This window comes from Vulpes lagopus, chromosome 6 (assembly GCF_018345385.1).
Source record: "Vulpes lagopus strain Blue_001 chromosome 6, ASM1834538v1, whole genome shotgun sequence".
In the NCBI taxonomy this organism is placed as follows: domain Eukaryota; kingdom Metazoa; phylum Chordata; class Mammalia; order Carnivora; family Canidae; genus Vulpes; species Vulpes lagopus.
The window spans coordinates 78,004,106-78,020,196 of record NC_054829.1 but is presented as its reverse complement, the minus strand read 5'-3'; the positions used below and the strand labels follow the sequence as shown (position 1 = coordinate 78,020,196).

At 34.1% G+C, this 16,091-nt stretch overlaps 1 protein-coding gene across 3 annotated transcripts in view; it reads right to left on the bottom strand.

The window, feature by feature from the left end:
- The window catches only part of MRPL1 (mitochondrial ribosomal protein L1), a 96,475-nt gene that overhangs the window by 55,686 nt on the left and 24,698 nt on the right, over positions 1 to 16,091 (bottom strand). For all 3 annotated transcript variants that reach the window (XM_041759660.1, XM_041759661.1, XM_041759659.1), the window contains 4 exons: positions 13,137 to 13,395; positions 9,948 to 10,031; positions 8,741 to 8,812; positions 4,573 to 4,684 (listed from right to left, as the gene is read on the bottom strand). In XM_041759660.1, coding sequence (XP_041615594.1) covers positions 4,573 to 4,684; positions 8,741 to 8,812; positions 9,948 to 10,031; positions 13,137 to 13,395 — 527 coding nt within the window. The remainder of the gene's footprint in view (positions 1 to 4,572; positions 4,685 to 8,740; positions 8,813 to 9,947; positions 10,032 to 13,136; positions 13,396 to 16,091) is intronic.

The window sequence follows — 16,091 nt, the reverse complement described above, 5'->3', positions numbered from 1 at the left end:
AAGAAGCTTTTGCACAGCAAAAGAAACAGTCAACAAAACTCAAAGACAACCTGCAGAATGGGAGAAGATATTTGCAAATGATATATCAGATAAAGGGCTAGTTTCCAAGATCTATAAAGAACTTATTAAACTCAACAGCAAAGAAACAATCCAATCATGAAATGGGCAAAAGACATGAAGAGAAATCTCACAGAGGAAGACATAGACATGGCCAACAAGCACATGAGAAAATGCTCTGCATCACTTGTCATCAGGGAAATACAAATCAAAACCACAATGAGATACCACCTCACACCAGTGAGAATGGGGAAAATTAACAAGGCAGGAAACCACAAATGTTGGAGAGGATGCGGAGAAAGGGGAACCCTCTTAACACTGTTGGTGGGAATGTGAACTGGTGCAGCCACTCTGGAAAACTGTGTGGATGTTCCTCAAAGAGTTAAAAATAGACCTGCCCTACGACCCAGCAATTGCACTGCTGGGGATTTACCCCAAAGATACAGATCCAATGAAAGGCCGGGACACCTGCACCCCGATGTTTCTAGCAGCAATGTCCACAATAGCCAAACTGTGGAAGGAGCCTCGGTGTCCATCGACAGATGAATGGATAAAGAAGATGTGGTCTATGTATACAATGGAATATTACTCAGCCATTAGAAACAACAAATACCCACCATTTGCTTCGATGTGGATGGAACTGGAGGGTATTATGCTGAGTGAAATAAGTCAATCGGAGAAGGACAAGCATTATACGGTCTCATTCATTTGGGGAATATAAAAAATAGTGAAAGGGAATAAAGGGGAAAGGACAAAAAAATGAGTGGGAAATATCAGAAAAGGAGACAGAACATGAGAGACTCCTAACTCTGGGAAACGAACAAGGGGTGGTGAAAGGGAGGTGGGCGGGGGTTGGGGGTGACTGGATGATGGGCACTGAGGGGGGCACTTGATGGGATGAGCACTGGGTGTTATGCTATATGTTGGCAAATTGAACTCCAATTAAAAAAAATAAAATAAAATAAAATAAGGAATCAGGGTTGCTAAAAAAAAAAAAGAGAGAGAGAGAGAGCTATGTGTTAAGAAGAATACACATTAGTGAGTCCAATTTTCTAATCATGTCCCTCTTCCACCTACCTGCCAATAACTTAGCATAGTTTAAAAAGGATTCCACTTTCTCCATCTATGTCATAATACCCACTCATAGGTTAATATGTGTAATAAAAAACTAATTCCATTAAGATATTTTTCATAGTCATATTTTTTGTTTAATAAGTATGAAAAGATAGGTTAGCAATAAAAAAAATATAAAATATCAAAAAAACATATCTATTTTAAAGAGGAAACAATCCAGAGGGCATTTACATCGGGAGAAGAAAGCTAGTTGACAAGCAAAATGAAACCCAATTTCTTCCAAGAAATTTGAAAAGCAAGTTTTAAATGTCTTTTTTTCAAAGAAAGATGACATTATACTAGGAAAAGAACCCAAGTGTGCATTTGACAAGTAGAGAACTTGCCTACAGTTACGTAATTAAAATAAAATGAATAAAAATGCAGCATTAAACATGCTGCAAAATGTGCACGCTCAATCCAGCCAAGACAGTTACACCCACTCCCATTAGTAAAACAAAATGTAAGACAAAATGGGAAACTAATGAGCTCAGCTGTAGGGGCTTGTTTGTTTTTTAATTTTCATCCATTTGCTCAAAATGTAGTTTCTATTTTACCCTAAAATCTTTTGTTGGATATAAGGGGAATCAAATGTTCCTAAAAAAAAAAAAAAAAATCAGAATAAGCTCTGAAAATGCATAATACAAGTCTCATTTGTTCTTTTTTTTTTTTTTTTTTTTTTTTTTTTTTTTTAGTCTCATTTGTTCTAATACACATCTGGTGTGTTCTGTGTTAACATTTTTGACAGGTTAATCGTTTGTCTTCATGTTTAAAGAACATAAATGTTTTGCCAGTGCTGTTAAACAGATCCTGAGGAGGGAGAAAAGAAAACGTTATAGAAGGAGAAAGGTCTATTTTTTCAAGATGCTTTGTTAAAGCAAATCGAAGTGAGGGACTACATACCTAGGAAACTTGACCATGGTAGGTATACGGAAACCATGACTCATGAAAGTAGAAATAAAGTCAATTAATAAAGATAAACATTTTAAAGGGACACTTTTCTAATTTGAAATAAAGAAATAAGTTATTTGAAAATCTTTCAGGCTAAAAACAATAGTCTCAACGTTTATGATGAAAGCAGTAATAAAAAAAACTCAAGGCTAAAGAATAAAGAAAGTAGAAGCCAAGAGGATTTATCAGAAAATGGATAAAGTAGCAAAGGTGACAAAGTTAATTTCTGTGAAAAATCAGTTCACTATGCAAAGTAAGGAGATAACTGGATACCGATATATTTGCTATTCAGTTTCACTTTTAATTGACTATATTTAGTATTGTTTGGTTTTAATGAGCTTAATTTAATTAGAAACAAAAAATTATGAGAGATATTTTCATCAAATTCAACTATAATTCCAGTTTAAATTTTAAAATAATGTTTAGTTTCACGTTTTCCTTAGGTAAGACTCGAAGTCTGATTCCATGACAATAAACACTACCATAATGGATATCCCTAATAAAAAGCACCAAACTTCAATCTGATTTCTAATAAGGATGTGTTATTCAATGCAAGTTACCAAAATTAAACAAAACTCTACAACAATAAAAGAATCAGAGAGGACATTTGAATTAGCTTAAATACAGAACGTAATCTACAATTCAGATAAGTATTAGTGGCTATCATATATCATGAATTAGTTCAATTTGAATTAGAATTTGAAAATGAATCTACTAAAACAATTTTAAAATACTTGTTCTGTTTATACCATAAAATTTTATCTCAAATCCAGCACACCTAAAAAAATGTCAGCAAATAAACTTATTCTTCCTCCCAAATCTATTCCCTGTTTCCATTAATATCAATTTATTAGGAGATCCCTAGGCTTCAAAATCTCAGCATTATAGGACTCCTCCCTTCCTCCTCCTCAACTTGTCCATTCCTAACTATTAGCCCTAAGACCTAGTATCTTTGACATTTATCTCCTTACTCGTCTCATTATGAAGACTTTAGTTTTAACATTACCTTTATTAGTCTCTGATAATTGCACCGAACCTGAGCTCCCAACTTCTAGTTTTGATGCGTGCCAATATATCTTACGAACTCTTTCTAGATTAAAACTGTAAGGAACTCCCCACTTTAAAAACTTCTAAGAAATTCCTGCTAAATACAGAATAAAAGCTCAAGTTTATTAGGATCTTACTTAAGATCCTTCCCAATATGGGATCAATCTTCCAATACAATTCCATTATTCTCTTACATTTCAATGTAGGGGTACCATTTGCTACAAGCCAAAGAGAATTAACTGACATTTTTTGTACATGGCCTATAATATCTGACTTATATCATTGTAAATCATTAATAGATTTCTTCTATTTAAAATGGGATGCCTGAGTGGCTCAGTGGTTGAGCATCTGCCTTTGGCTCAGGGTGTGATCCTCGTCCAGGGATCAAGTTCCATAATGGGCTCCTTGCAGGAAGCCTGCTTCTCCCTCTGCCTATGTCTCTGCCTCTGTCTCTCTCGTGAATAAATAAATACAATCTTTAAAATTAATAATAATATTAATAATAATAATAATCTACTCATCCAATTATTCAAGGTATAGGATTTTTGTTTGTTTGCTTATTTAAGTAGGCTCCACACCAAATGTAGGGCTTCAATTCACAACTCTGGGATCAGGAGTCACATGCTCTACTGATTGAGCCAGCTAGGTGCCCTTTAAAGTTAAAGTTTATTTTCTTTTTTAAGATTTTATTTTTAAATAATCTCTACACCCAAAGTGGGGCTCAAACTCACAACCCTGAGACCAAGAGTTGCACACTCTACAGAATGAGCCACCCAGGTGCCCTCAAATTATAGGTTACATGTTATCTCCTTCAGCATGCCTTCTCTGATTTCCCCACCAATGTATAAATTCTTCCTCTACTGAACACATTTGGCATACTGTGAATTTATCATATAATACCTCACACTATGGCTATTTATGTAACAACATTACCTCTTACTAGATTTCATAAGAGGGAAATGACTAGAAGGGGAAAGTTCCTTAAGGGAAATATCTACAGAGCCATGCACACAATAAGTATTTTATATATATATATGTATATGTATATAAAATACATGAATGCTGACATATACAAGCATACATATTATATTGATAAAGAGGTATAAAATAGTATGAAAATAACATATCTAGTGGGTTAAATATATGGCATTAATTTCAAACTTGAATGTGGCCTAAATTTAAAGAACTGGTATTATAAAGTAACTAGGTTTTCAAATTATTATTACCAGTATTAATGCCAAAGGGGAAAAAAATCAAATCCACATGTTCTTTGAAATTCACAACATGAAATTCAAATACTAGAACATATTATTTACTCTACATATAAGCAGTTTCGTTTTATAAATAAATATATATATTAGAAAGTTTTGACAGCATATTAAATTAATAAAAAGAATTCTCCCTTACTTCGAGTTAGTTTTGGAAATCTTTTTTTCAGCTTCTTCTTTAATGGGTTAAGCTCAGGCATTATTTCTGGAACAGCTACATAAAAGTCTGATTGAATTTCATCATCCAAAATCTGAAAATCAGGGGAAAAAAGATAAATTATATGAAAAGCTTTATCCTTCTAAAAATAAAGTATAATGTAGAAATTTCCCTTAGAACTTAGAAAACAGACATTAAGCACAATTCTTTTCTTTAAACAGAAAGACCTTACAAACACATTTACCAATTATGAAAACCATTAGAATCAAAATATTTTCTGATGTTCTTTTATTTTTTTATTTTTTATTTTTTAAGATTTTATTTATTCATTCATGAGACAGAGAGAGAGAGAGGCAGAGAGACACAGGCAGGGGGAGAAGCTATATCCACACAGGGAGCCTGACGTGGGACTGGATCCCAGGTCTCCAGGATCACGCCCCGGGCTGAAGGCGGCGCTAAACCGCTGAGCCACCGGGGCTGCCCTGATGTTCTTTTAAAAACTGCCACATCCCTAAAAAAAAAAAATTAATCTGATTTAATTCTTACATGGGGTTATACTAGGCAAAAGTATAATAAACTAGAAGATAGCACTGATGTGTGCATGCCTCATATACTCCTAACAAAGGTGAATTCCTATGTTCATTAAAACTGGCCATAGAAACAATGCCAAAAATTGTGCAATATATCACATGTAAAATTAAAAAACACTCAAATTGCTAGCAACCACACTGCTTTCCTAAATTTAGAGCATCAAGAGAACTAATCTATAATTATTTTCACAAAGAACTGAAACTAAACTTCTATTGCCTCCAATAACTAAAAATAAAAGAGGAGTGAGATGGTCAAAGATAAATTCATTTATAATATATTTATCCATACTCTAATTCAATTTTAATAGCAAAAATAATAATAATATACAAATTTTTAAAAACAGTTTTAATGTAGGCAAGCATCTAAAATAATTATTAGACTACAATATACTCCATTTAAACATACAGTTGATTACAAAGTGATTACAAAAACATTTAGTTTGATTATAGAAAAGGAACTTTTTAGAATAATACTGCCTGGACAACAAATATTTTACCAATGATTCTTTTTGCATATACTATTACCATAGTATGTCACTCAAAAAACGCAGTTTGGGGTTACACAATAAACCCTAAAATCTTGTACCATGGCAAAATTAAACAGTGATTCTGGAATTTTACCTTTCTGTTACTATTCTTATTTTTGCAAATTCTTTACTCCCTAAATAACTTACTGTGGTCCCCTTAACAATAACTTGCATTAAACAAGCACTTAACACATGTGCCAAGCATTCTGCTAAACATGTCAAATGATTTAGTTCATCCAGTCTTTACAATAATTCTAGGAGGCCAGTACTGATGTTGGCCACACATTCCAGATAGGAAACTGAGGTCTCAAGGCATATTAATCAGATTGTGCACTTACAAAGAGCAGACCCAGATCTCAAACACATGTAATGTAGTTCCAGACACAAGAGCTCTCATTCATATAAATATGAAAACAGAGGCAATTTTTAAATGTCAAAGAACTGCATGTGAAATTTCTACTCTAAGATTACTTTCCAATATGGATTTTATGACATGTTCCTTTAAATTTATGTGTGAAAGTTATGTTACAGTTAACCTTAAAATCACATCTTGGAATAATACAAAACTATATAAACAAAAACCATGCTTTAGGGAGGAGTAAAAATTAAATTATTTAAAAATCTCTCACAACCAAGTATATTTGTGATATCTCAAAATGAAACAAAATGAATTTATTAAATAAAGGCCTTACCTAAATGACTATTAGTTTAGTAAATTCACCGAACCTTACCTTTTTTTTTTAATCTATGATAGTCACACAGAGAGAGAGAGAGAGGCAGAGACACAGGCAGAGGGAGAAGCGGGCTCCATGCACCGGGAGTCCGACGTAGGACTCGATCCCGGGTCTCCAGGATCGCGCCCTGGGCCAAAGGCAGGTGCCAAACCGCTGCGCCACCCAAGGATCCCCATACCTTACCTTTTATAAGTGCTAAGTAAAATAGTATTTAATCTAAATAAAAAATACAGAATGTGTTAAAAAATTACACTCATGATACTATTTACAAAACTGGATTGAATTTATTTCATAACCTGAATACCTTTGAAAATTAACATGAATGAGGGATTTCTGGGTGGCTCAGTTGGTTGGGTGGCATACTCTTGATTTTGGGTCAGGTCATGAGCTCAGTACATAGTCTGCTTAAGGAGTCTTTCCTTCTCCCTCTGCCCCTCCCCCCATTCATATGCTTGCTTGTTTTCTCTCTTTCTCTCTCTCCAATAAATAAATAAATCTTTAAAAAAAATAACATGGATGAGCTTTGAAAGATTCCATGTGAAAAAAAATAATAATAAAATAAATAAAAATAAAAAAATTAAAAAGAAAGATTCCATGTGATAACCTGCAAGAATATGCTAGTGATGCCTTATACAGATGGCATTTTTCCTCTAGTAATAGATCATCAATGATATCCCTAAGAGAAATTTTGTACCTGTAATATTGACCAAATAATTTCAAAATGTACTTGCTTTCCTTAGGGTTACTTTTTCAAATATGTTTTATTTAATAAACAATGTTACAGACATTTATTTCTTGAGAAGTAATTTCTTGCTTAACATTTAACTTCATTTAAACTCCATTGTTGTTTTGACAGTTCTACCAGACACTCTTATGCTTTCTGAAAAAAAAAAAAACAAAAAACAAAAAAACAGATGGAAGGCGGTACACTAATTTAATAAAAATAGTTATTAGTTCTCTGGCTCCAGACATTAAGCTCTACTCTCCAATTCCAAAGAATATGTGGTATTGTTTAGTTTTTAAAAATTAAAAGAATTTTAATAATTTGATTAAAGTTTATCATACATCAGAAAGAACTGGTACCACCCTCTGACTTTGAGCCAGACTCTGCATGAAAGCATAATCTCTTTGTATTTTCCATTAGCGCTACTCCCAAAAATCATTCCGGAGACTCTCCTTAAAAATACAGAATCCTCCCCACATTTAGAGTACTATTGCGGGTGGAAAAAGAAAAAAAAAAACCCTACAAACACTCTTCTACATCCCAAAGGAAGGGCCCAGTTCAAACTTTCCCCAAATCCAAATCTGAATATGCAACAAAGAAATTTTCAGGGACACCTAGGTGGCTCACCAGTGAGCATCTGCCTTTGGCTCAGGGCCTGTTCCTGGAGTCTGGGGATCAAGTCCCACATCAGGCTCCTTGTGGGAGGCCTGCTTCTCCCTCTGCCTATGTCTCGGCCTCTCTATCTCTCTCATGAATAAATAAATAAAATCTTAAAAAAAAAAAAAAAAGAAATTTTCATATACTTTCTCCTGCGCCAAATACAAAAAGTATTCCTATAACCTAAACAATTAAATTTAAAAGAGAAAGATTTTAGAGAATGTTAAAGAAAATCTCCTGTATTTTCAAAACTAACTCCCAAAATTCAACAGTCAGGCTTCTTCTTCCCACCTCTTAAAAAAAAAAAAAAAATGTTCTGATTGCAATTCAGCTCCACAAATTCTTTGTTACTTTCTCAATACAAGCAGCATAACCACTTGTTGCCTCATGGGGAATCTATGCAACTCTGAAGTGGCTGCAGAGTAAAAGAGTAATTAGAAGTATCATATTACAAAAAAAAAAAGTATCATATTACTACAGAGGTCAGATACTATCCTTTGTGATCTGTAAAGTTAATCACACCTTTCACCTCAAGAAGGCAAAAACAAATATTTGAGCTTCAAAAAATGAATAATGATGTTCATGAGTGCTACCTTTTAAATGTCATTTTAAATCTCCCACTCAAAACCACAAAGAGTCATATTGCCCTTTCCAGTCTACTCACAAAACTCTCACAAACATACAGCAAGAAAAGAGGGGGAAAAAATCACAATATAAGTCAAGCATAATTAGTATCAGACTGGATAGTTTTTTCTTAGCTTGATTTTGAGACTTAAAAGAGTGGGAAAATTCTTCCCTGTTATACAAAGCTTTACTAACCATTTACATTACATAGTGGTTAGGTTCCACATGTAACAAATCAATGGATGGCAAAGATAACAATTTCTATAACTAATGAACATGAATACAACACTGTACCTTCTGAATCAGATTAGTTCCTCCTGCAAACGCAGCTCCATTTTCTTCTGCTATTTTAATCTCTGATGCATTCTATAAATACAATAGTTTGAACATCAATCTTTAAGTAAATTCAATCTGCTTTCAAGTATTTTGTAAGAAATAATATCACAGGTCAAAGTAAAAATTGTGGTTTTACTTTTAACTGAAAATGCATCAATTCTAATCAGACGCATCAGAGATATTGCATCCTGAACAAGTTTACTTTGTAGGTGATTAAGGTGTTTCTTGACTAACACATGAGGAAACACATTGAAACACATTGAACCAGAGTGGTTCAACCTAACTCTTCAATGCCTTCAATATATCATCTTCCAAAAGTAAAAGATTAAAATATATTCAATTTTGCTAACTTAAATGGAGACATCACCAATATAGAAGAGGAAAAATTACTTAAGAAATGACAAAATCAAAACTACATTGTACACCTGAAATATAAGACTGTATGTTAACTAACTAGAATTAAAAACTTAAAATAAATTTAGCCAGCTGTCTGAAAATTCAAAAGAAAAACACAGGATTAGTTATTGTCTTTCTGTATATTCCATTTATGCCATTTGATTTTACTGTGAAAATGTATCACTCCTTTAAATCATTCAAGTTTTATAGCATTCCAACAGCTATATTCTCCACCTTTCTAGAAGTAAAAAAAATCTCTTCCTTGAAAGTGAGGCAGATATAGAAGAATCAAAATGCTCTAACAATTTATAAATACATTACAAACAAATGTTTATAAGTAACACAAAAAGACTGAAAAAGAGCCGTATGACTCTGTTACAGCTTCGACTTTCCTGGCTTTTCAGACTAGATATTTTTAAAAGTGTGGTTTCTGTCTTCACAGTACTAAGTGAGCTCATTGCTTTAAAATAATTTCATTGTTTTTGAAAAGAGTACTTTGAGTTGGAAGCAGGAACTAGTAGGACAAATTCTCTATTTCTCTTCAGTTTCTTATGAGAAACATAATGTAGTAGATTAAAAATGATGAAATTAATATTCTAGTTTAGCTCTTTCTCAGACTAATGACATAACCTCAAATAAGGCACCTAACTGCTTCAAATGGGGAAAATAAGGCTATGTGACTAGTCTATTCATTCAGTTAATCTAAGCACTGATCAATGTGATATGTAAAAAAATTAAATGATATGAAAAGTTGGCAAAGGTTACTCACCCCTGTAAGTACAGCAACTTTATTGATTTCTGAAATGAATGGGTATGGAAAACTAAGAACACTGGCAAATGGCTCCACTTTTTTCTAAATATACAACAATGGAAAAATAATTAAGAAAAATTCATTCATCTTTTCTGTATCTCTTACATCTATAAAAAACAAAGCTAACATGTTTTGTTTTCAACATTTTAGTTCTACCATCTGTCCTCTAATTCAGAACTATTTACTGATTACTATTAAAGCATAAGAGACTATCAAGAAATCATAATGAAAATCTCTCTCCCCACCTCCATACTGCCATAGCACTTGGTTTCTATCTCTACATCATTCTTCACAGTCTCTCCTATATTAAAAGATGTGTTTGAATACCCATATCTTCCCCAGAACCTAGTACAATGCCTTCTACGTGACAGATATCAATAAATGTTTACGGGATGCCTGGGTGCCTCAGCAGTTGAGCGTCTGCCTTCTGCTCAGGGCATGATCTCGGGGTCCACAGATCCAGCCCTGGTTTGGGATCCCAGCAGGGAGCCTACTTCTCCTTCTGCCTATGTCTCTGACTCTCTGTCTCTCTCATGAATAAATAAAATCTTTAAAAAATAAATAAATAAATGTTTACTACCTTGAATTAAATTAAAAAGAACATGTAAGTTTTTTGATACTATCAAGGAGTATATGAGCACAGCTATGCATAATGGACAACAGAAAATATCCAGCTAATCTGCTTAGTAGGTCACTATTAACCCTAAATCAAAGATAGAAATGCCAAGCCTGAAAGGCTCTTCTGACTGGGTCTATTCTGAAACTATATAGACTGCCTATCACTTTGAAAGACATTTGGGAAGTCAGTTGGAAAATCCAAGATATGTAATGGCGTGCATTGAGACACCCACCCAAACATGGGTGGAGATTCTACAGGGCCTCAGAACTTTTTTGTTCAGTTACCTAAGCCAAGGATCTGTCTCGCCCTGTGGCTCGTATCACTTAGAGAGACTTCACATGGAAACAAGTTCTAGGCCCATAGTTTTTGTGCAGTTTTAAGATCTAGAAAAAAGGGAAAAAGGGTTGTTCCCTAATTAAAACTGATTGAAAGGTTATATTTTTAAAAAACTTTATTTTGAGTAAAGATAAGCTCCTGAGGACTTCTTTTCAGACAAGAAGGCACACTCTTAAGCACACTTGTTATCAGACATGCAACTCAATTTTATTGACTGACATTCCTTTGCTATTAACATGTCACAACTGGTTTCAGGGAATTTTTCAATGACCAGTAACCACGATAAAATCATGATAAAATTCCCTGGGGGAATATTAGCTTGTTGTAAAAGGGCTCTATCAAAAACAAAAAAAATGTCTTAGAAAGATACCAGTACCCTTTCAATGTTAATGAAAGTGTGTGGTACAACAAGTCTTCATTATGAACCACAGCTGACCGCTAAAGAACTCAGGGGTTGGAGCACTATCCCCAGCCCAGTGGAAAATCTGCGTATGACTTTTGACTTCCCCAAAACTTAACTACTGATAACATAAATAGTCAACTAACACATATTTGGTACACTGTATATATTAGATACACTATATTATCATATCAAAGAAAGCTAAAGAAAAGAAAATGTTCTTAAGAAAATAAGAAAAATATATTTACAGTATTGTACTGTATTTATCAAAAAAACTCTTCATGTAAGTGAATCCTCAAATTCAGCCTATGTTGTTCAATGGTCAACAGTACATTAACGGCTGACTGAGAGGGTGATCATCTTGGATACCACAACATTTTTAAAATAAAAGAACTAACAGTAACACTGCGGTATAAAATAAAATTACAGCGTGGCTGGTATAAACTCTAATAAATAAGAACTAAGAAAAACGTTCTGGATTCAAGACCTTGATTCAAATCCTAACTCCACCTCCTATTCTGTGACCTTGAACAACTTACTTCAGTTTCTATGTCTCAGCTTCCTCTTTTGAGGTTATTATAGAATTAAATGAGAAAATGCATGCAAAGCACTTAACATTGTGGCTGGTACACAGAAAATTTTCCAGTAAATGTTCACTGTGACTATTAAGCACTTATCAAATCCTTTACATGCATTATCTCAATTAATCCTCTTAAAAACTGTATAAAAGAAGCATTTTATTTCCCCTTAAAGAAGGTAGAAAAATGGGAACCCTGGGTGGCGCAGCGGTTTAGCGCCTGTCTTTGGCCCAGGGCGCGATCCTGGAGACCCGGGATCGAATCCCACGTTGGGCTCCGGGTGCATGGAGCCTGCTTCTCCCTCTGCCTGTATCTCTGCCTCTCTCTCTCTCTCTCTCTGTGTGTGACTATCATAAATAAATAAAAATTAAAAAAAAAAAAAAAAGAAGGTAGAAAAATAGATCTGAAGAGGTTAAACCAGAAACCCAAAGAGCAAGTAAGTGGTGACACCAGGATTCTGGCCTGTACTGTAATCTGACTCCAGAGCCCATGCTCTTAAGGACTACACTGTACTGCCTCCTCCTACGTGTTCAACTGTTGTTGTTGAGGTTGTTAAATTGTATTCAAAAATTTGTATCTTCTAGTTTGACCCAAAAAAAAGACATCCTCAGAATAAAAATTAAAATACTGTTTCCAAGAAAATTAAATTTCTTAAATGCAACACTTCCAAATTTAGTGCTATAATGGACCTCAACTCTAATTTAGTATTTTTACTACTTTTAGAGTTTTATAAGCAAAAGTCTTCCAAAACTCCATATAAACAGATAAAGCAGAAAAGTTTAGGATGAAGCAAGAGTGAGGAGCTTGGTACATGCACATACAAACTCAGTCTCAACACAGGACTCTAAGGAACATACCTGCAGGCAACTGAGCTAATCCCAAATCCTCATTTACAGAAAAGGAGTATGACACTCAGGCAGCGTAAGTCACTTTTCAAAGTTACAGTAATACCTCAATTAATTTTAATACTACTTTTGCTGAAATTTATATCAGTGATTTTCAGGTGAATAGGAGACATATGTTCATTAACTCTGCAGAGTATGTTCAACATATTTTATATTTGGAAAATAAAAACAAACATTTTTCATTCTATAGTATACAAAGAGCATAAGATTTCCCAAAAATTGTTTTAGGAAACAAGGAATTAAAAAAATTAAGAAACAGCAATTCACACAGCTACTATTCACAAATTTATTTTAATTGAATTTACATACCTTCTTCCCCAGTGACATATCCAGTGTCAAATCAAGATAAACACCTTGCTTTGGATTAGTAAAGTCTAGAGTTTGAAATTTCTTAAGTAATTGAATAGCTTTCTCCACCTCATATATCTGCCTTGGATATAGGTGCTTTAAGTAGACATCATCCTCAGGTTCACCTTCCATAAAGGAATATGACTTTATTTTTTCTATCTCATCTTTTTTCTCATCTGATGCTTTATCTTTCATACTTTTTTTTGTTTTCTTTGCAGGCCTTAAAAAAAAAATTCAAGATCAGTTATCTCAATACATATTCTAAGAAACTTTTTTTTAAAAAAAGCCAATGTACATAATTCAGAAAAAAATAATAAAAATAAAGGTTTTTTTTGTTTAATTCAAAAGCATAGACTGCTTTATAATTTTTCTAGTTCAACAAGTATTAAGTGAACTTTTGTACTGTATGCAGTTGATACAAAGTTGGATAAGGCATTGATGCTGTTCTCCAGAAATTTAGAGAAAAAGAGGAGACAGACATATAAACAGATAATTTCAATAGAATGGCTAAGTACTTTGATACAGTGTTATCAGAGCTGTAGTTAAGACATTTAATCCAGTATAGGAAACTAGGAAAGTGTTCTATGAGAGATGACCCTAACATCAATTCTTGAAGAATAAGGAAGAATTGGCCAAAGTATATACCCTAGAAAGACAAAAACATATGACCACATGAAAAGGTGTACACAAATGTTCATAGCAGCATTACTCATAACAGCCAAAAAGTAAAAATAACCCAAATGTCCAATAACCCAGATCAATACATAAATGTGGTGGTATATCCATTTTATTAAATATTAATCAGCAGTGAAAAGGAATTGAAGTACTGACACAAGCTATAACAAGTATGAACTGTAAAAACATTATGCCAGTGAAAGAAGCCAGTCACAAAAGTCCACATATTTTATGAAACATGAAGGATAGGAAGTCCATAGAAGCTGAAAGTAGACTTAGTGATTGTCTGAGGCTGGGAAAGGAGGTTAGAAAAAATGGGGCATCACTGTCAATAGGCATGAGGTTTTAGGGGAAGTTAACAAAAATGTTCTAAAATTGACACTGGTGATGGTGTCAAAAGTGTGAATATACTAAAAACCACTGAATTGTACACTTTAAATGCGTGAATTGTATGCTTTGTAAATTACATCTCAATAAAGCTATTACTTTAAAAAGTAGGGTCAGCCAGGCAAAGAAAACATAATAAAAGTATTGAGTCATGAAACAGAATACAAGTATTCAAGGAGACCAATTATAAATTCTAACTGATGGGCAGCCCTGGTGGCGCACCGGTTTAGCACCACCTTTGGCCCAGGGCCTGATCCTGGAAACCCAGGATCGAGTCCCACGTCAGGCTCCCTGCATGGAGCCTGCTTCTACCTCTACCTGTGTCTCTGCCCCTCATTCTCTCTCTCGTGAATAAATAAATAAAATCTTAAATAAATAAATAAATTCTAACTGACGAGAGCAAAGGTGAGCAAAACTTTTCTGGAAGGGACCAGACAGCAAAATATTTTGTGGTCTCTTATCTCAGTATTTCAGTTTTGGCACTGTAATGTGAAAGCAGCCATAGACATTGAAAAATGAATGAATGTAGCCACGTTCCAATAAAACTTTATGAACAAATAGCTTAAATTTCATAATTTTCATGTGTCACAAAATACTGTTTTTTCTTTTTTTACCCAATCACTTAAAAATGTAAAGACCATGTCCATGAATTATACAAAAATAGATAGTAAACCAGATTTTTTTGGTCCACTGGACATAGTTTGCTGACTCCTGAACTAAAGGGCAAAACAGAAGGCAAGATACATCAGAAGATGGGGCTGGAGAATCTAGATCACAGAGCGCCTTCACTAGAGGTAATAAGAAGCCACAGAACAGGAGTGGCATCTGTATTTCCAACAGAGTATTCCAGCTATAATACAAGAGACAGATTTGAAGGAAGCTGAATTAGAGACAATATAAAGACTAATTCCTCCCTTTCTTCTCAAGGAAATATGATAGCCTCCGGAGTAGTATTGGTAATAGACCGGAGAAAATGAGATTATATATTTATAAAGTAAACACTGCAGAAATAGAAAGATGGAAAAAGTCTATATAATGTCTCCTACATTTCTAGCTTAGGTGACTAGGCATAGAGTAGTATCATTAAGACTAGAAATAAAGAAAGCAAAATAGTTTTCTTATAAGGGAGGTATTTACAAAGATGAGTTTAGTTTGAGGCAATACAGAGTTTGAGCGTGGGGTTAGTTGCATCACTGACCCTACTTCTTTATTCCCTCTCTTCATTCAAGTCCCCTTGCTGAGTGACTTTGCAGTTCCTCCTATTTAAAGAGGTAGAACCTATTTCCCAGCACTTTGATTGGTCATCTGACTAGTTTGGTCAATATAATAAAGCAAAAGTGACAGTTTCTCTGCTCTAAGCTTAGGCCAATAAGAAGCTTAAAAGGTTTCCACTTGCATGTTTGTATTTCTGCCATTTCCATAAGAATATGCTTGGGCTACAAGAATAAGAGATACATGAAACAGAGCTGACCCCACAGAGCCCCAGGCTAGATTGGACAATTTGCAGCTGACCTGCAGACTCAAATGTGCAGCAAGCCCAGTCAAGGTCCTAAGAGATACCCCATCCAAACCTGGCTTAGATCAGCTGACCAACACATGTGTGGGCAATGATAAATAATTCTTGAGTGGTTTGATACAAAACAAAAGCTAACAAGGTGTTTATAAAATATCTAGGAAAATATGTTCAACAGGTAACTGCAGGTAAGAGTTTGAACCTAAGACAGAAAAAAAAAAAGAGCTAGAGATAATATATTTTAAAATTTCAACATTAATTCAAATCACACCTGTAATCTTTTAACCATAGAGTTTGAAATTAGTTAAGTAATATTTCTAAAATATTATGGTAGGCAGAAT